General features: G+C 42.1%; 1 protein-coding gene across 5 annotated transcripts in view; it reads left to right on the forward strand.

The window, feature by feature from the left end:
- Positions 1-21,137, forward strand: part of LOC309708548 (slit homolog 1 protein-like) — an 80,285-nt gene that overhangs the window by 42,879 nt on the left and 16,269 nt on the right. The window contains exons 1-22 of one of the 5 annotated variants that reach the window (XM_082536672.1): positions 5,353-5,549; positions 6,164-6,235; positions 6,401-6,472; positions 6,737-6,808; positions 6,947-7,110; positions 7,199-7,346; positions 7,928-7,999; positions 9,439-9,510; positions 10,273-10,344; positions 11,924-12,067; positions 12,160-12,323; positions 12,628-12,651; positions 12,776-12,920; positions 13,962-14,036; positions 14,370-14,513; positions 15,119-15,262; positions 15,352-15,518; positions 15,692-15,830; positions 16,865-16,933; positions 17,789-17,860; positions 20,622-20,693; positions 20,936-21,007. In XM_082536672.1, coding sequence (XP_082392798.1) covers positions 5,530-5,549; positions 6,164-6,235; positions 6,401-6,472; positions 6,737-6,808; positions 6,947-7,110; positions 7,199-7,346; positions 7,928-7,999; positions 9,439-9,510; positions 10,273-10,344; positions 11,924-12,067; positions 12,160-12,323; positions 12,628-12,651; positions 12,776-12,920; positions 13,962-14,036; positions 14,370-14,513; positions 15,119-15,262; positions 15,352-15,518; positions 15,692-15,830; positions 16,865-16,933; positions 17,789-17,860; positions 20,622-20,693; positions 20,936-21,007 — 2,195 coding nt within the window. In that variant the 5' untranslated portion in view covers positions 5,353-5,529. Of the gene's footprint in view, positions 1-5,352; positions 5,550-5,938; positions 6,038-6,163; positions 6,236-6,400; positions 6,473-6,736; positions 6,809-6,946; positions 7,111-7,198; positions 7,347-7,927; positions 8,000-9,438; positions 9,511-10,272; positions 10,345-11,923; positions 12,068-12,159; positions 12,324-12,627; positions 12,652-12,775; positions 12,921-13,961; positions 14,037-14,369; positions 14,514-15,118; positions 15,263-15,351; positions 15,519-15,691; positions 15,831-16,864; positions 16,934-17,788; positions 17,861-20,621; positions 20,694-20,935; positions 21,008-21,137 lie in introns of those variants that run through there. The other 4 variants (XM_082536671.1, XM_082536668.1, XM_082536670.1 and 1 more) reach the window with 4 other exon arrangements.

The raw sequence follows: 21,137 nt of genomic DNA on the forward strand, positions 1-21,137 counted from the left end.
TGCCTTGTAGCCGTCCTTGACTGTAGTGTAGCAGTGGTCCAGTGTCCTTTCACCTCTGGTGGGGCAGGAGATGTGTTGATAAAAGTTCGGCGCTGCGCGTTTGAGGTTGGCGCTATTAAAGTCCCCCGTCACAATAAGCGCAGCGTCCCGGTGTTGTGTCTGGTGCTGTGTGAGTGCCTCATGCAGCTCGCATAAGGCGGTGACCGTGTTCGCTTGTGGTGGAATATAAACGGCACTTATAATGACCGATGTAAATTCCCGAGGTAGATAAAAAGGACGACACATGATGGACAGTAGTTCCAGATTTGGTGTGCAGGAGCGTGTGAGAGGAACAATGTTCGCACTGTTGCACCAGTTGTTGTTCACCATTAAACACACGCCGCCTCCCCTTGACTTCCCCGAGTCCCGTGTCCTGTCCATGCGGTGAACCGAGAAGAACTCGGCCGGCTGGATGGCGTGGTCCGGCACCGCTGGGTTCAGCCATGTCTCGGTGAAACAGAGGAGATTGCAGTCCCGAATGTCTCTCTGGAACTTTACCCTGGCCCTGAGGTCGTCAAGCTTGTTCTCCAGTGACTGGACGTTGGCGAGCAGGATGCTAGGCAGAGGTGTGCGGTGTGCACGAGCTCTCAGCCTGTTCCTGACGCCGGCTCGCTTCCCTCTAGGCCGCCGCCGCTTCCCTTTGTTCTCCCTCAAGATCTCACTCGGCCAGCTCGGATCCGGAGTTAAAAACTTCGAATTGTGAGTACATTGTAAACCAATAGAAACAAGAGTGTCACTGTCATACCTAATGTACCCAATGGTAGTGATTTTGCCGATTTAGAAACGCTGAAAACTAACTTAAAAAACAAAGACAAAGAAAAAGTGGTCGGAGCAGTCGTGACGGCAGCCGACCTCACCGGCGCCATCTTTAAATCGTCTTATTTATTAAGTTACTTATTGAGGTTGTTTGTCCTATGTGTGTCTGTGTGTGTCAGGTTGAGGAGTGGACCAGACTACAGAAATAAAATATTAACCATGTTGATGCTCTGACTCTGTCTGCTGACCTGTCTGGACAGAGTTTAACAAAACAAAGAAAAAAAACGAAAAAGGTGTGCATGAGTCAAAAAAGCAGTTACTCGTTACAGATAACAGGCTGTCTTCAGAGTTTGTTAACTCTGTGATTTTAGATGGGATTGCCTGATATTTCTGTCATGCAGTGAAAACATTCAGACCAAAGTTAATAGAGCTATATTAGTACGTTATGAAGTTTTGTTTTTCAGGGGAAGTTAAATGTTGGACTCTTTCTGCATTTACAGTTTCACTCATATATCATACTAGTATTCCAGTTAGCAAGATTAACTCGCTGCTAGGGACAGTGGCACAAATCCAACTTTTTCTAGTGAACAGATACCCAGGATTTGACTTTCTTCTGATATTGCATGCTGATCTGATGGCGCTGTTAGATTAATAAGCTGTTGTCTTCACTTTGAGCTAAAGATGAATCATTCTTTTACATGTGAGGTTCTGGTTTCAAGCCGGTTGGTGCTTTCTGTGTGGAATTTGCAGTTCTCCTTGTACCTTTATGGTTTTCCTTTGGCCGCTCCGGGGGATCGTGGCTCAAGAGTTGGGAGTTCGCCTTGTAATCGGAAGGTTGCCGGTTCGAGCCCCGGCTTGGACAGTCTCGGTTGTTGTGTCCTTGGGCAAGACACTTCACCCATTGCCTGGTGGTCAGAGGGCGCAGTGGCGCCAGTGTCCGGCAGCCTCACCTCTGTCAGTGCGCCCCAGGGTGCCATCACCAGTGTGTGAATGGGTGGATGACTGGTTGTGTAACGCGCTTTGGGGTCCTTAGGGACTAGTAAAGCACTATACAAATGCAGGCAATTTTACCATTTACTCCCACTTCCTCCCACAGTCCAGGTTATCTTTGGATTCTAAATTCTCTGTAATTGTGAATGTGAGGATTAATGACTGTCTGTTAGCCACGTAATGGACCAGCAACAAGTCCAGGATGTAACCTACTCTTGCCTACTGACAGCTGGGGTGCGCTCCAGCTTTCCTGCAAGTGGCTGGATAGAAATAAATGTATTAAACTGGTGTTTATGAATCACTTCAACACAGTTTGTGGTTTTGTCACAAACTGCTGCAAACCAAGAAAACTGCAAAAGTCTTAAGCCACCCCCCATCCCCCATCCCCCCCTTTTTTAAAATTAATTATTTTGTGCTTCGTATTGTAGTCAAAAACTGCTGGATAGTTTTGCTGTACTCTGAGTGTTTCTTCTACATACTGCTTGCTGACACAGTTACAGCTTGTCTTGCTTGGACCCAAGCACAAAACTGAAATCATAGCACCCTTGGAAGGACTAGAAAAGCATAGTTATTGATTCATTTAACATATAGCTGGATGGTTTTGATGACTTGTACTATCAAACTGCAACAGGGACACTTGGAGCTGTCACTGGATAATTCTTTCTTTTGCTGCATGACGTCTTTCGGGAAATCATTGCTTTAAAGCAGGGGTCTCGAACTCCAGGCCTTAAGAGCCGGTGTCCTGCAGGTTTTAGATGTGTCCTTGATCCAAAACAGCTGATTTAAATGGCTAAATTACCTCCTCAACATGTCTTGAAGTTCTCCAGAGGCCTGGTAATGAACTAATCATTTGAATCAGGTGTGTTGACCCACTGTGAGATCTAAAATCTGCAGGACACCGGCCCTCGAGGCCTGGAGTTTGAGACCCCTGCTTTAAAGCATATAACAGCAAAATAAAAAGACCAAGAAACATGAAAGTAAGTGTACATCCTATACAGATGTATAAAAGGAAATACCTCCATAGATGGAATGACTCTATGACGAATAAGAAGGTAGCAATAAGCGAGACTTAAACTAACCCATGTTTGAAGGAGACAGATAGACAGAGAGGTGATGTGTTGTCAACGAGCAGGAAACGAGTGGGAAAGTTTACCTTTCTCACCCTCCACTGTGAGCAGGAAGGGAGGGATGGAGGGATGAGGAGGATATTGAAACGACAGGAGACAGCGGAGAACAATAAGAGGATGAGGAGGAGCGAGGAGAGACAGATCCAGAGACACAACGGATGAAAGAAAGGATCAGAAAATGAATAGAGGAGGTAGCAGGAGACGGAGAGCAAATATTAAGAGACTGCCTACTGTCCACACACACACACACACACACACACACACACACACACACACACACACACACACACGCTCACACATCCAGCTGTGACCAGTCTGTGTTTCCCTCCAGTAAACATCATATTCAGCCTCTTTGTGTCCTGGCAACAGAATCTCGATGACCTGATGAGGAAGCATCTGTGTTATTGAGTTCGAGCACCAGCGTGTGTGAGCCACAACACGAGGGTGCTTTCTGTGATCACTTTCCATATGTTTAAGTTTGTATCATGTATTTAGAAAAGCATTTTATTTTTCATTTATTTTTCTTTGTTCCACTGCTTTCCAAGTCCAGTTGAAGGCATGCATGTCATACTTGTGCAGTTGATGGCATCTTCTTTTCAAAAAGTCTTTTCTTAAAAAATATTTACCTCCATTAATTATTGCAGATGTTCTTTATAAGTTGAACTCCATCCGTTTGAATCAATTCAATCTGGAAACTCTTCAAAAACAAGCTGAAAGTCTTAAAATATTGTTTTTTCTGCAGCTTGTATTAAAGAGTGGATATAAAGATTACTGGATATGAACAGACGACAGAGAGGAATAATGGGTCTGTGTGGCATGTTGGCCTTGAGCACTTTCTGAAATGAAGCAGAAAAACTGTATTAACAACTGGACTTCATCTTTCCCCTCCTCTGTCTCTCTCTGTCTACATCATAACAGTCCATTGTTATTGGTGCTCTCTCTCTCTCTGCCTCTGACTTATATGACTCACATGTCTATCTTTTTTTCTTTTAACCCATTTCTGTTTCTCTTCATATCTCCCAAACTTCCAGTTTGTCATATCACATACTGAACTACCTCAACTCGATTTAGCCATATCGTGGCTCAAAGGTTGGGAGTTCGCCTTGTAATTGGAAGGTTGCCGGTTCGAGCCCTGGCTCCGACAGTCTCGGTTGTTGTGTCCTTGGGCAAGACACTTCACCCGTTGCCTACTGGTGGTGGTCAGAGGGCCCGGTGGTGCCAGTGTCCAGCAGCCTCGCCTCTGTCAGTGCGCCCCAGGGTGGCTGTGGCTACAATGTAGCTTGCCATCACCAATGTGTGTGTGACTGGATATGTAAAGCGCTTTGGGGTCCTTAGGGACTAGTAAAGCGCTATATAAATACAGGCCATTTTACCATTTATAACTTCTGTTCTTGTTTCTCTCCATAATCACTCTTGTGTCCTGCACCACCCATCCCCTTTTAACATGTCCATCCATCATCCTTTTCTGCATCAGTCTGTTCATTTACTCTGTATATCCCCCATCATCTTCTTCACTGCTGGTTTCATGTGTCAGACACAGTTGAACTTTATACTTCAATAAAAAGTCTGCTTTTTCAACTGGCCTCAGGGGTGTCAGAATCAGTTTTTCACTTTTCTAATGTACTGCTCTATGTATGTCTACAAAGAGCTGGTCTAGCTAGGCCATAGCTGTGCATCAAGCGGGTTACAGTATTGTGTGGCACAGTGTTCGTGAATGCAGTAACAGAAGTTCTAAAAGTACAGTACATTAGTATAAGATTAATTTGGTTAGCTGGTTTGTCAATTACTTGACTCTCCTCCTGTGTTCAATCTGATTTAAAAGATATACTTTCTTGCTTAAAGGCACTATACTGGCTGTCTAGTTCTCAATAAGTGGGTGTTTCCTCCTCTGTCAGCCTCTGGTTTGACCCTGACATTAATGGACTGTGTCTGAGGACCTGTAGGGCAGCCAGAGATGATGTACATCCTCTTCTGTGGTTTGTCTAACACACACACGCACGCACACACACGCACACGCACACACACACACACACACACGCACGCACACACACACAGAGTTTTGCTATTATTTATTGGTCTCCGTTGCTGTGGTTCACCTGTCTGTTTCTATGATGTCTAATCGTGGCATTGCATTTCTACTTCATATTTTTTTATCACCAAAGCTAGTCAGTAAGTCCCGTGACCTTGGTCTGTAAGCAGTCTGCCTGCTGCATCTCAGACACCTTTTCTGGAGGAACTATATTAAAATAAAGAGGACTGGTGTTTCCTTAGTTTATCAAAGAGGAAAAGACCATATGTTTTATTAAATGCATGTAAACATACACTGTGTTGCCAAAAGTATTCACTCATCACACCAAATCATTGAATTCAGGTGTTCCAGTCACTTCCATGTCCACAGGTGTACAAAATCAAGCAGCCAGGCATGGAGACGCTTCTGGGTTTGCTCTCAGGAGATCAGTTAATTCCAGCGTGGTACTGTGATAGGATGCCACCTGTGAAACAAGTCCAGTTGTGGAATTTCCTTTCTAGTAAATATTCCACAGCCAAGTGTTAGTGATATTATAAAAAAGTGGAAGTGAGTGAGAACGAGAGTAAATGAGCCACAAAGTGATAGGTCATGGAAGATCAGAGAGCAGGGTCAGTGGAAGATGAGGCACATAGTTTCAAAAATTTCAGAACTCAAACAAATTCACGTTTTTGACCATTTCATGCTCCCAGCTTTGTTAGAACAGTTTGGGGATGGCCCAGTACTGTTCCAACATGCCTGGACACATGTGCACAAAGACATGGATGAGCAAGTTTGGTGTGGAAAAACTTGACTGGCCTGCGCCAACCTGACAGAACACCTTTGGAAGGAGTTAGAGTGGCGGCTGTGAGACAGGCCTTCCCGTCAATCAGTGTCTGACCTCAAATGTGGTTTTGGAAGAATGATCAAAAATTCCCATAAACAGACTCCTAAACCTTGTGGAAATCCTCCCCAGAAGCGTTAAAGCTATTCTAGCTGCAAAGGGTGGTCTGACAACATATTAAACTCTATGAATTAAGAGTGGGATGTCACTTAAGCCCATTGTATGTGAAGGCAGACAGCAAGCATCCAAAGCTCAGCTCGACTGGTTTGGTCAAATGTAATACCATGTAGAGCATCTGCAAGAATTGCCATGTGCTATAGCAAACTCCTGGATGTGGAGTCAACAAGTTGTATCATTGCATCTCTTAGCAGAATGAATTTCCCTCTTTTCTTTGTTTTTCAGAGATCTAAGTGAAAATGCCATCCAAGCCATTCCGAGGAGAGCTTTCAGAGGCGCAACAGACCTTAAAAACCTGTAAGTGAAGATAAAGTGTTAAAGGAATGGGTGCAGTGGAGATAACGGTGCAATTTGCTACTGTCAAGAAATATCACGTCCGTAATTAGAAGACTGAGTGGTTGGCTGGACCGAGCCATTAACTAAATCTACATCATATTGGCTTTGTGTTCTTTTTATTATCAGTCAGCTGGATAAAAACCATATCAGCTGTATTGAAGAGGGGGCATTCAGAGCTTTGCGATCTCTAGAAGTCCTGTGAGTAATCTAAGAAAAATAATTTCTTTGATGCTCTTCTCAAAACAATTTAATCTCTCATTAAAAAAACTTTGTTTTCTTCTGCTCTCTTCATCTTTTCTACTGCCATCATTTTTCCACTGGCTTCCGTGCCTATCAACTCTCTCTTGCTTTTTATTGTTCCATCTCTTTGTTCTCACACCCTTCCTTTCTGTCCTTGCTGTTATATTTAGTGTTGCCTCTTCTTCTCATCATTGCTAATTTCTCTCCTATTTTTTCTTCTAGCACACTGAACAACAACAACATCAGCAGCATTCCAGTCTCCAGTTTCAATCACATGCCAAAGCTCCGCACCTTGTAAGTGCCTCACCTTTTTCAACTTTTTTACCCAGAATGCCACATTGTTAAGTCTGATTTCATCTCTGTCTGTGTATCTGTCACCTTATGTTTTACCCACCCCTCCACTACTTCTCAAATGTATTTTCCTTCCCTCAGCCGTCTCCACTCTAACTCTCTGCGCTGCGACTGTCACCTGGCTTGGTTGTCTCCATGGCTACGGCAGCGGCCAGCTTTGGGCCTCTACACTCAGTGTAGCTCTCCTCCCACGCTGAGGGGCCTCAACCTGGCCGAGCTGCGTAAAAGTGACTTTGCCTGCTCAGGTACAAGAGCCCGGCGATACATGAGGCTTTGATCCAAATGTGGATGATGATGCAATGTGTGAGAAATTTTTTTCTTCCTTGTTTTTAGGTCACAGTGGCAGTGCCTTCGTTCAGCCATGTAGTTTAGCATCTGGGTCCTGTCCTCCAATGTGCTCCTGCAGCAACAACATTGTGGACTGCCGTGGGAGGGGCCTAACTGCAATCCCTGCCCACCTCCCTGAGGGTATGACTGAGATGTGAGTATCCCACAAGAATTATATATAATGATACAAGAATGACAAATTCTGTTATTTTGTAGCTTTATAGTTTGCTTTCAGAACTCAGATAAAACCTACCAGCATAAAGTGGGTTTCTTACAAGCAAAATTGTGAACCATGTAAAGCTGCTCCAGAGGGGTCCCAAAAGAGAGTGAAAGTCCCCACAGGTTTATTAGATGGAAAGAAATACTACAGTACATGTACTTACTCTATGCCATGTAAAGGAAGAAATGTTACTTATGTCATTTTGCTGCTTCATCACATTCTTTCCGGTTACTTTTAATATATCCAACATGGAAAAGTGTTTTTTTGGATGCTTAACCACACTCTCTCTCAATTCTGCTGCTCCTCTGCCAGTAGCTAGAATGCAGTAGCGTAACAAGCACAGCTGGCGATAACTTGGACAAATCTTATAGATAGATTTTACAGGCCATTACATGTACTTTACGTCTCTGCCAATACATCAAATGTTCTGATGTGCAATCCACCATTCAAGGATGTGATTGTCCTCACTGCTCGTGTGCAGTGTTTCAATGTAGCCTCTCTGCTTTTCTACCCAGACGTCTGGAGCAGAATGGCATCAAGTCGGTTCCCCCAGGCGCCTTCACATCCTACAAGAAGCTCAGGCGAATGTGAGTGCTCCTACAAAGCTTTATATCGTCATACTTGCAGTTAAACACTTCCAAGTGTCAGTTCAAATTGAAATAACACTAGCAATGTTTTCTATTGAAATTTAAATGTTTATTACAACAAATCAATAAAGTACTAAGATCACGGAGGGGATCAATAAGGGATCAATCAAAAGAAGCCTTTTCTATATATCCTAAACCATATATATCCTAAACCATACCTGCACCATACCTGCACACACATGACCCATTTTAGTCCACTTCATTTAACTTTTTTTTGCTCCACCTTTCTTTGTGCAGAGTACTTTTAAAGTCAGCTATGCCAACTGCAGCAGGCTACAGAATTCCTGCCCCTGAGCTCCAAATCAGCCAAAGCCATTAAATTTTTTCTGCCTCCAGAGGGACAATGCTTCAGGGAAAATTTTAATGTTCTAGAGTCTGATTTGCCAAGTGGATCTCTCTTTTCTTCTGTCTCCACTGCTCACTGAGCTGTGGTTTTCCTGCTCAACAGAACATACAGCCCCAGTGGAGTTTCAGCATCGAGGAGCATTTGATTTATATCAGCCTGCAAAGACACAGAGTCCTCATTAGAGGCTTTTTAGGGCCCTTACATGATAAATCAAGTGCATATCCATGTGATGTGATGTATATGTTTAAAAAATGCTAATCTGACCACAATAATAATGTTCCTGGCTTCTTGACCTTCTATCCTGTTTCACATTTCTTTCTTTCTTCTGTCTTTGCGGTTTTTGTTACTTCCACTGTTGCTGTTTTTCTCTTCTTCCTCTTCTTCCTTTGCCCATTTCCCTCCTCAGGCATTCTGTCTCTCTCCATCTTTTTCTCTCTGTGGTTTTCCTTTTCCTCTTAATCTTATCCTCTTTCCCCTCCTTTGCCCTCTTCCATCATCACTGCGAGACCATCCCGAGCACCAGGAGGGAGGGAGGGGGGTTTGATTACATTACCAGGCTGGTTTAAGTGGTTTGTCTGAAAATTTATCATGACAACTGAACGACTGACGTGTGGCAGCAGAACAAGGATTTTATAATCTAACATATTATGGTTTGGCATGCCAGACCGAATCAAAGATATAAAAACTTCAACTTGGCCAGAAAAATAGCTCCTCTGTTCTGACATGAAAAAAGTGAAGCTCTTAGCCAGTCAATTCAGAAAGTGAGGTTTCTTATTTTTATAGGGGATTTTTATATAACCTGCTTTCATTTCGAGATCAGAAAAGAGAACTGTTAAAGTGCTGCATCACTTTTTTGCCTTTAATCCTTTAAAAAATAACACAAATTATTTGCTATGTACATATGATGCTTTTGGCTAAATGCGTTTACAACAAAACAAAATCTGTATACATGAGTTTTTTCATTTTCTCCCCAAAATAAATCTAATCACTAAGTATTTAAAAGTGTTGGGCATTCATTGTCTTTCATTCCCAGTGACCTGAGCAACAACCAGATATCTGAGATAGCTCCTGATGCTTTCCAAGGCCTCCGAGCTCTCAATTCACTGTGAGTAAGCACTCTGCATCTGATTGTGTAAACTGTTGGGTGTGTTGAGAGTGTCTTTACCAACACGTGTTTACATGTGTCTGTCCACTTTATTGGCTATATCTCCATATGTGCCCACTGCGTCCATGTGTTTAAGCATCTGTTGGTATGAATAATTTAAAAGTGGCGCCTGCTCACTGTACAGAGAATTCTCAGGAAACATCAGGACATGCAAACAATCACAGCAGGCGGTCAGCCAGCATTATTGCTGAGTGTGTGTATGTGTGAATAAGTTTGCGTGCATATACTATACACGACAGCAGTGTGATGTAAATGTCTTCTCTTCTGTTTATGGACTGTGAACGTGTGCTTGTGTGGACTGAATAAGACTTACTTTTGTTTTGGTGATGCAAATTTTGGGGCGATCGTGGCTCAAGAGTTGGCAGTTCGTCTTGTAACCGGAAGGTTGCCGGTTCGAGTCTCGGTCGTTGTGTCCTTGGGCAAGACACTTCACCTGCCGCCTACTGGTGACGGCCAGAGGGGCCGATGGCAGCCTCGCCTCTGTCAGTCTGCCCCAGGGCAGCTGTGGCTGCAACTGTAGCTTGCCTCTACCAGTGAGTGAATGAATAGTGGAATTGTAAAGTTCTTTGAGGGCCCTGAAGAGCGCTATATAAATGCAATCAATTATTATTATAAAATTTTGCGTCTTAGTAACTGTTCACAGACTGATGAAGCACTTTTGATTGCAGAACACAGTTAAAGACTTTTTTTGTTTGTGTGCAGAGTTCTGTATGGCAATAAGATCACTGAGCTGCCAAGCGGAGTGTTCGATGGTCTGGGGTCTCTGGAGTTGCTGTAAGTCCAAACCACAACATGCATATATTTGTCTGAACTGACTGTGTTTTAAACAAGGTGGCAAATATTTTAGAAGGAGCTGCATGGAAACTAATGCGGAAACTAGTTTTTGCCAAGTTAATTACCGCTATGTAAATCTGCTTCTCATAACTGACTTGAATACCCCCTTTGGTAAAACACTGCTGTACCTATGATGAAGTAGGTAAGGTACCACGAATGAGGTGATTAAGTGAATCATTTGATAATAGTCGAGAGGTGGAGCTCAGTATGATGACTGAATAATCTGGCAGTTGTCGTCTTTCCTGAACATTATTTCATTTTTTTAAAATTTAGTAAGTATTTGAAGATTCCTTGTGGTAATGTTTAACTCTAAACCGCTGGAACCAGTGACAAAAAGGAAATGGAGAGGAATCTGAAAGTTAGGGACAGACTAATCCTCATCCTGGAGACATATGGATAGACTTCAATGTAGGTTTTTGGAAAAAATAGCAGTTAGTCATTTTGTAATTGTACAAGTGTGCATTTTTATCCATGACACTCACAAGAACAACAAAGGAGTTTTAAGGAGTTTTACCTGTGGTTGTACTATTGGTTGTTTTACGCACACATCCTTTATACATCAGGCTCCTGGTGTAATTTAAAATACCTCCCTCCTTGTTTGGTTTCTTATTTTGGAAAAATCAGGGCTCCAATTCTGGGCATAAAACACAAAATAGCATTGCAGCAGTTTTGTTTTTAAAATAAGAGACGTTTGCAAGTATTCAGATGCTGGTGATGAATCAGCTCATCATAATTATGTACACTACTATAGAAAAGTCTTGTTAAGCCACTAAGCCCCAAACTCACCTATGAGTCATAGAAGCATAAACAGGTACCTAATTCCAGGGATGAACCAGTGTTGCATCTACACATACCACAACTTAGAAAGTAACCTGTTTTAAAATTGTATCTTTAGACACTTTGTTACTAAAGTGTAAATTGATGGATTTATTTATAGGGCTTTTGTACCCAGGCACTCAAAACACCTTATACAACTCCATCACCTGTTCACACACATTCAACAATCACTTTCTTTTCTAGCTCTAAGTGCTATCTAACATTCACACTCCATCGAGCCAATCAGGAACACCTGGGGGTTGTCTATCTTGCCCAAGGATACTTTGGCAAGCAAACTGGAGCAGCAACTTTTCAATTTTTAGTCGACCTGCTCTATCTCCTGAGCCTCAGCCAACCACAAGCAGCCTGTTACAGGCATCTTTTGCAGGCCTAACAAGGTGATTCCTAGATAGCTATTAGGTGTTAACTTGGCAGATATTAACATAATGTGCAGCTTGTTGTTTGAAACCTTGAAGAAACTGAACAAGTGGAGGACAAAAGAAGAAGTGGTTGGCCTGAAAAACTATCTCCAGCAAATGAAGAGTTTGTGAAAATCATGTCCTAATAGTAAAAAGAAAAAAGGCTCACTATCAGGCAAAACATAGAAAAAGGGTGGCTCAAGACTTGCACAGAACTGCATGTTAGATGATTTATTCAGAGTATTTTGTTATGATAATTAAGTGTGTCTACTGTATTGCTTAAGGTTGCTGAATGCAAATAAAATCCACTGCATCCGAGCCAACGTGTTCAAAGATCTGGAGAACCTGGCTCTTCTGTCGCTGTACGACAACAAGATCCAGAGTTTGGCCAAAGGCACCTTCAGCTCGCTGCGCAGCATCCAGACACTGTGAGAAAATACATGCGTGCTATTTCAAGTTCTGTTACACTCTATTCAGTCTGATCTGACTGATGTTGTTCCCTTTTGTAATTTCTCACCAGACACTTGGCCCAGAATCCCTTTGTGTGTGACTGTAATGTGAAGTGGCTGGCCGACTTCCTGCGTTCAAACCCCATAGAGACCAGCGGTGCACGCTGTGCCAGTCCTCGCCGCCTTGCCAACAAACGCATCGCACAGATCAAGAGCAACAAGTTCAGATGCTCTGGTCAGTCAGTGCCCTCTGTGTGTGTGCGTGCGTGTGTGGGTGTGTGACTGGATGACAAAGATGGAACTGAGACGAGGAGTGAAAAGTCTGGATATACTTGCTGCATCTGATAGTTTAAGACTGCCAGGCCTGGAAAGCTAAGCGCAGCTTTGCATTGTTTCAGTCCTCCTTTCTGCTGTAAGTGTCCTGCTGCCACCTACAGCCAAGTCAATTATGTGACGTGTGTATGTGTGTGTATGTGTGTGTGTGGCTATTGCTCCGTTGAAGCGTTCACACAGTTTTGTTTGCTTACTTTTCATGACAGCCAAGGAGCAGTACCACATCCCAGGTGATTTTGTGTTTGTATATTCATATATATTCTGTGTATGTGTGTAGTTAGATACATCAGTCTCTGATTGCCTCTATGTATCAGTAAGAACTTGTCTGTCTATCCTCTCCACATTTGGGTCCAGGCACTGAAGACAGACGTCTAAACTACGAGTGTAACAGTAAGCCAGTGTGTCCCGCTAAATGTCGCTGTGAAGCCAATGTGGTCGACTGCTCCAACCTCCGCCTCACTAAGTTCCCGGAGCACCTGCCGTCCTCCACTGAAGAGCTGTGAGATCCATGCCCACAAACACACAACCCACGTTAATAATATTCCATGCAGTCCTGGATTGTATATGCCAAACAGACTTTGCTGCAAATGTTCCAGTGCAAGAGGGCTTTTAGAAACAAAAGTATTATTTACCTTTGACCTTATTTTTGACCTTATTCCCTTTTACTCTTTACATCCACCAACCAAAAGAAGCACACAGCTAATTCACCTTATAGTTCACACCCTGTCATTAACGGTGTGGACGGGAGTGCCTGTTAGTGCACCAGCCTACTGCCACTGACAGGCGAATGCTTCCATCTCCACAGTAACAAGCCTATACAGTAATAGTTGGTGGGCGTGGTTATTTTTTAAATAAAATACTTGCTATGTGAACCTGCTTTTATACAACATGGTTTAATGATTTTTTTAAAATGTTTTTTAATCAGCCAGGTCATGATTTTTGAATGAATGAATATTGCTGCTGATGTTTTTTTTCAAATGTCTTCTTTTGTACCATAAGGTCATCTAGTCACATTCTATTTAAAAGACGTGGATATCACTACAGACGATCTTTATAACTGGGAAACTCAAACACTCCAGATGGACAAATAGCACTTTGTTCCCAAGGAGAAAAACATGTGGTTTTTGATTTTGGGGTCAACCGTCCCTTTGAGCATTACGTTGATGATGATGATGATGATGATGAAATTTGTCTTTCCGCTGTATTAGTCAGCTGTCACATAATTTATCTGGAATAAGCTTATATTTAAAGTGCATGCATTTAAGTTTGGGATCATTTAGGATTCATTGTTCTCTATTTACCCTCATAAGTCACACCCACACAAATTCAAATACATGCTCATTCCCTGTACTGAACATAAAAACACACACACTGTGCCAAACTATGACTTGGATATCCGTGTTGACATGTGTATGTGGATTCCTGCTGCACGGATGAGCACTCAGCACGAAACATGCACACATACCAAAGTCACTCTTCCCCTTGTGATGTTGTTTTCCTCCATCCTCTTCTCTGTGATCTCTCTCTATGATTGTCACAGGCGTCTCAACAACAATGACCTCTCCGTGCTGGAGGCCACAGGAGCCTTCAAGGGCCTGTCACAGCTTAAGAAAATGTAGGTCACCATGAAAAATGACAAATACTGTGACGAATGGCTGCTCCATCTTCAAAAGAAACTTTCAAGAGATCTTATCTTCTGGCATTTTCCAAGACCTTAGTGGGAAAAGGGGTTCAGAGAAAACTGTATGTAGTGACTTTGCATGACTGGATATTATTAGAGAAAATGCACAGCTTCATGTAGAGTGAAAACACTGGACACATTTTCAAAGTAGTAAAGGTACTAAAAGTTGTGTGAAACTTAAGGCTGAATGATCATGCTCAGTTGGGTTTCTGGCAAAGAGCTGTCAGGAAGCAGCTGTTATGTTGTGTGCTATCCTTCTCACTTCAGTAACCTGAGCAACAACAAGATTTCAGAGATTGAGGACGGCGCATTTGAGGGTGCTTCCTCGGTGGTGGAGCTTCACCTGACAGCCAACCACCTGGAATCTGTGAGAGGGAGCATGTTCAAAGGCATGGAGGGCATGCGCATGCTGTGAGTTTGATACATACATAGAATTAGGTCACTGTGTATACTAAGCTCTCAGCTTTATTTTTAGGGGTTCAACAGTTCAGAAAGTTGCATCACCTTTGAGAATAACAACAACTCTACTGTGCAGTCCTATTTTCAGGGACTCAAACATAGCTGGACAATTAAAGAAAAGACTGTTTCACAGACAGGTGTAGTCTTTAGCTTTTGTTATTTCTCCGTGAATTGAGCATGAAATTCAAAGTCTGGCAATCACTGTTGCTGTGAACTCACAATCTGAGCGCAACAGTGATTTCAGTCGCAGTGAAATGGGCCATCTTCAGGCTTTAAAAACAAGCCAGAAACATCGGAGGGACAGAAGAAATTTATGAGTGGCCAAATCAACAGCTTGGTGCACTGAAGGGGGAAAAAGTTAAGAACAGAAACATGAAAAGCAAGAAGAAGCGGCTGAGTTGATCTTAACCCAAAGGAGCTGCATTTACTTTGCTGAAGATAAAACTAAAGGATGAAAGCCAAAGCTCATTTTATTTATCTTATGAATATGAAATATCATATTTGAGGGAGCTTTGCATAAAACATGTCTGTCCTAAAATGTCTCTCTCGCTGTGTAGGATGCTCAGGAATAATAAGATTAGCTGTATCCATAACGGGAGCTTCACCGGGCTGACCAACGTCAGGCTGCTCTCACTGTATGATAACCAGCTGAGCACCATCCTCCCTGGAGCCTTCGACACACTGCCCAACCTGTCCACACTGTTAGTGACACACCCACAAATACGTGCAGACACACTCTCTGTTTGTTTCCATTTATCTTACCTACCTACCATGTCGGCTTGCCCATCAGAAACCTTCTGGCCAATCCTTTTAAATGTGACTGCCGTCTGTCCTGGTTTGGGGCGTGGCTTAGAAGTCGGCGAATCGTGACAGGGAATCCTCGCTGTCAGGGGCCCGCTTTTCTTCGAGAAATCCCACTGCAGGATGTAGCTGTGCCTGATTTCCGTTGTGAGGATGGTATGATTGGCATTTTATCTATAAGCAGAAATCTAATAAATGTAACAAGCATCGCCTAAAAATGCATTACAGCAAAGTTATCACGCCTTGCAATTTCTTTCTGAGAAGCACTGCCATTGAAAGGTTGTTGTTTGTTAAGTGAAATTTGCCCCCCCCCCCCCCCGTCTGTTCAGGCGCTGTGCTCGAGGACAGCAGCTGTGGTCCGGGGCCTCAGTGTCCCAGCCAGTGCACCTGTATGGACACAGTTGTGCGCTGCAGCAACAAACATCTGCAGGCTCTGCCTAGAGGACTGCCCCGCAACGTCACTGAACTGTGAGTCTGACTGCACGGCCAAGACAAAAAATGTTATTTCTTAATTTGCTTTGAACATTTAAACTGCAAAACTCACTAAAATTGTCATGCATCGCAATTCTATATTAAATAAAATATAGAATAATTAAAAACAGCCATAGTAAATAATGCAGTCTTGCCAGCTTCTGTGTTGGCCCTAAACTGGCTCGTTCAAGTTTAAACAAAGGAAATGAGCTTCATTTTTTCAGTGCAGATAAATTGGAGACGTAATTGATTCTACTTAATAGAGTCACAGATTTATAGTGTAAAACAAGCATATACAAAACATTTATGTGAATTATCTGTGGTATCACTGTTTTTTTTGTAGTAACCAGGCTTTTTATAGCAATTGTGGTTTTCTTATTATTAAGTGTCTCCCTGAAATTAACTAAATTCATTGAGCCAGAAAAAAATCAGGAACCTTGTGACTTTGTAATTATGTCAGAATTATTCACGTATTTGCATGGATGTTATTTACCAAACAGGCTTTTTTGCAGATGTTGAAGTATGTGAGGGCTCCTAAACAAAAGTTTTATTTAGCCTTGACTTTATTTGACCTTATTCCCTTTTACTGTTTACATCTACCAACCAAAAGAAGGTTGTCAAACACAAGGCTCAGAGGCCAGAAGTGGCTCCAGTCCACTGGATGACATTGGAAACTGTGAAGGAGGACGTAAACTTTGGAATTTTCAAAACCTGTTTTGCAGCTGTTCCTACTGATAAAAACCTCACACATGCCAATACATACTACATCAAATTATTTAAGTAATCAATAAATAAACCATTAGAAAACATCCTGTTTTCTCAGTCTAGAATAGAAATGTCTGTTTTTTACAAAGGGTCGTTAATGCATAGTTAAGCGAGCTTCTTTGGTCTGGCTCACTGAAGATCGAAGTGTGCCTGTGAGTTTGACATCCTTAACTTAGAACCTTATCTTAGAATTTGTTTGATAATCTCTGTGCATTATTATTGTTCTGTAGAAATGCACAACAGATCTTTGTGTTTTGTCCCCTCAGGTATCTGGATGGTAATCAGTTCACCAGCGTTCCCAAAGAGTTACCTGCTTTTAAATACCTGCAGCTTGTGTAAGAAACACTTGATTGAATCCTTCATTCATCCTCACGTGCCTCCTCACACTCAGTTTACCTACAGCTACATCTGCTATCACACATGCTTACAGCCTCTCATGTTGGTAGTGAAAGCACTTTTCTTCTCTTCCACCAATGAAAACATCTACTACAGTGAAGAGGTTAATGCAGTAATATACAGTCATGCTGACGCACAAACTCTTGCTATTTTCTTCTTTGCTGTGGAACATTACATTCTAGGCGAAGCACTGAGGTTTAGATAGTGACCAGTGAACAGCCGAAGACTCGTACCTCATTTTTAAAAACAAAGGACGGTCAAAGATTCTCAACACACAGACTGAGGCACATTTTAGACCATGGTAACTAAATGATCCTGACAGTCACACACTGCTAGAAATGCAGCTGAAATCAGAAGCCAAAAAGAAGAAGCAAAAGTAACACTGGTTGCAGAGCAGAACCAAATATGAATTAAATAGTTTTTACAGTTTTATGAAGAACATGTGACAGTAATATCAAAACCTTCAAAGGAAATTTGAGAATAAGGTTGCACATTTTGTATGTTTGAACACTTGTACAGTTGTTACAAAAAAAGCTGCAAACTGTGCTCAGCATCTTCTATTTGTATAGTCATCCAGCAGGGGGCGCTGTAGACTGTGTAGTGAATTCAGTAAAACACGCACACAGCTGAGGATGATGTGATCGGTTCACTTTAATAATGAGCAGCATTTTAGTTTTGTGTGTTACTATGTTACAGTACGTGTGCTAGTGTGTTTGCGCCTGTATGTGTTGTGCAGTGGGACCTCTGCAGTACTCTGTGTGTATACTGACTGAAACTGACCTTTGCCTTTCCAGTGATCTGAGCAACAATAAAATCAACTCCCTGTCTGATGATTCCTTCTCCAACATGAGCCAGCTCACCACACTGTGAGTTCATACACACAACTGTTCTTGGTCAAGTGTTACAAGACAAATCAGCACACACACAATGGGCATCAGAAAGATGTCAGTTCACTAAATCACTTCTGTTACAAAACAAAATGCTGAAAAAATGAATCACTTTGAGAAAAATATTAGCTTATTGTAAATTTGATGGCAGCAATAAATCTGTTTATTACTGTGCAGCGTCCGGTCTGTCTGTAAACATGTGGAAACTGAGGAGAGCAGCTGCTGGACTTCTGGGAAAGTTGCCATTTTTGTAGCTGTGATCACTGTCATATTGGGTTTCATGATGCTCCAAATGTCTTTTCCCTTTGTTAAACATGTGGACTGCCAGTTCAGCACTCAGGCATTTCTACTATGAAGCCATGGTTGTCAAAGGTCAGCTGTCGGGGAAGCAGGAAGTGGACCCAAATGCACTCAGGAGTCTGAATTTAAACCCAGAATCCAACTTTAATGCTGATAGTTCACTGGAATAAAAAACAAACTCAAAAAACTGAGGCAAAGTATCTTTCTGTATTGATGGTGCCTTTCCTCATGTCCAAGCAGCCAGTTCCATAGGTACTAATGCGCCTGTATACTGTCAGAGACGCAGACCTGTAACTGTTTGCTGATGACAAGACATAGCTCTTCTCTTTAGTCACAGCACCCAAATTTATTTTAGAAGAATTCAAAATTTAGATTTTTCTGACCACGGAACAGTTTTTTTCCTTAGTTCATTTTAAATGATCTTTGGTCCAGAGAACAAAGTGGTGATTGTGGATCATACCACATCTCTACCACATCACATCTTCTCCTTGACATTATAGACCTTTATCCTTCATGCAAAGAAAACTGTGTTCACTGACCAAGCCCAGCAGTGATGACAAAATTAAGCCTGTTTCTAGTGTAGTGTCCCAAGCATCCAATTAATTCATTTTTCAGCCTTGTCACATGCACACAAAGATTTCTCCAGATTTTCCAAATCTTTTGAAATTATTATGTACTGAAGGCGATGTGATATTCAAAGTCTTTGCAAATTTACATTGAAGAACATTATTGTGAAATTGTCAGAAACAGAAATTTCTGATAATTTGAAATACTTTGATATCCAGTCATGTTACCAGTTAATCCAGTTAGTTGGAAAATCCATCTGTTTCTCTTTTTAGTACCACTTGTGTTTCCAACCTTATGTTGCCACCATCTTTTCTGAAATGTTTTTGTGGACATCAAATTCTAAATGAGCTGATATTTTTCTTAAAATGGTACATTTTCTCGTTTTAAACCTTTGATAGGATTTCTGTGCTCAATTGTGAAAGAAAAGTGGGTTTGTGAGATTACCATGTTGCTTTTATTTTTTTTTTTTTTAAGATGTAACCCCTTTAAAATGTGGTGCGTTTGGAGAGACAGATTTTTAAAAGCTAGAATGCCCCAGGCTGCCACAACACTGGAGCCTTTGCTTCACACAAAGCAAAACAAGAGTAATATTGTGAACTCTAAAAACAAAACGTTCTTCTGGTTTGCAACACATGAAATGTAATGATATTGTTTGTAGTGCTTCTTGTGTTAAAATGAAAATGCTTGTTTTCAAATGTTCATTTCTTCCCAAATCATGAAAAACCTAAAGTCGACCAACTAATGGTGCTAAAAATATTTATTTCACCCCTGAGGAAAGGTCATTGGGTTGTAAAAACCAGACATGGCAGTTGTCAGCACATTTTTACTCTGCTTGTGTACAAAGTGGAAATCTTAACCTAAGAGAAAATTGTGGCCAGAGAAAGAGTCTTGGAGGCCATCGAAAAAAGATGTAGTCACTGAATTTCCACACCATGTTTCAAGGATGTGGCCAGAAGTTCAATGAAATGATTTTTGTTTTGGGGTTTTTTTGAAAGCAAACCGATTTTAGGCCTTAAAGTCTGTTTAAAGGTCCCAAACAGAATAAAGGTAGATAGAAATGTGTTACATCTCATAAAGCACCTCAAGTAGACTCACAGGAGTCAACATTGGGTGGATGTGAAAAGTTTGAAAAGTTAAAAGGAGTTCAAAACAAGCAATCTTCCCAGACCTCTGTTTTCCACTCTTTGTCTCTAGTTGAGGCTAGAGGGTTCAGACTCCAAATCTTCAGCCAAACTGTCACTGTCCATCCATTCATCCATCCATTTTCTACTACTTATTTGGGTCACAGGGCAGCAGTCTAAGCAGAGATGCCCAGGCCTCCTCTACCACTGCCCTCAGCTCTTTCAGAATGAAACCACTACGTTCACAAACTAGCAGAGAGACAAGATCTCTTTACCACGTCCTTGGCCTGCCCCAGGGCTTTACCGACAGGCTACTGAGGAGCCCCAGCATCCTAGTCACACGCCAGAACTACTTAAACTACTTAAACATGTTGATTTGCAGGAGCAGTGGCTTTAGACACCCTGTGGAGGAAGCTAATTTCTCCCACTTGTGTCTGCAATTTTATTCTTTCTTAGTCAATTACCCACAGATCATGGCCATAGGTGAGGATAGGAATGTAGGTCTGTCTGACCTGTCTGTGAATCTTCAATTTCACTCTCGTTCAACTTCCAGTGCTGCAGCAATTTATATCCATGCATTCATGCAATTTCTTAACTGCTTATCCAGTTCAAGGTCACAGGGGGCTGGAGCCTCTTCCACTGCAAGAGCAGTCAGACTTTACCAACTGCTGCTGTGTGGGTTGCATTGTGGAGTAAAACACACACCATCTTTGGTTCTGCTGCATTTAATTTGATCTTTTCTTCTCTTCCAGGATCCTCAGTTACAATGAACTGCGCTGTATCCCTCCTCTGGCACTGGGTGGCTTGCGCTCGCTTAGACTGCTGTGAGCACACACACACACACACGTGCTCACGCACATACACACACAGTATCATACGTGCGACATGCCAAACCACATCACTGTAACTTCTTCGTTTTATAATAAGCCATCATCTGTTTTAGGACTTTAAATGTCCCTCTGTTGTTGAGGTGAATGAGAGTTGCTGTCAGAGTCACTGTGGTCACTGAGTTTTCAGTTTAACTATTTATAACCTTTTCTGACCCGTAAGTGTATCTGTCTTCCAGCTCTCTCCATGGCAACGACATCTCTGAGCTGCAGGAGGGTATCTTCAGTGATGTGGTCTCCTTGTCTCACCTGTAAGTCTTTATAAATGCAGTCACACATCACACACAGGCTTACAGTACATACACAATGACAGCACCAACTGGCTGCAACAGTAGGAGAGTGGGGTCTGTCCTTACTGACAGAATGAGGTCTGTGTGTATG

Source organism: Aulonocara stuartgranti, assembly GCF_965226115.1.
Source record: "Aulonocara stuartgranti genome assembly, chromosome: 6".
NCBI lineage: Eukaryota > Metazoa > Chordata > Actinopteri > Cichliformes > Cichlidae > Aulonocara > Aulonocara stuartgranti.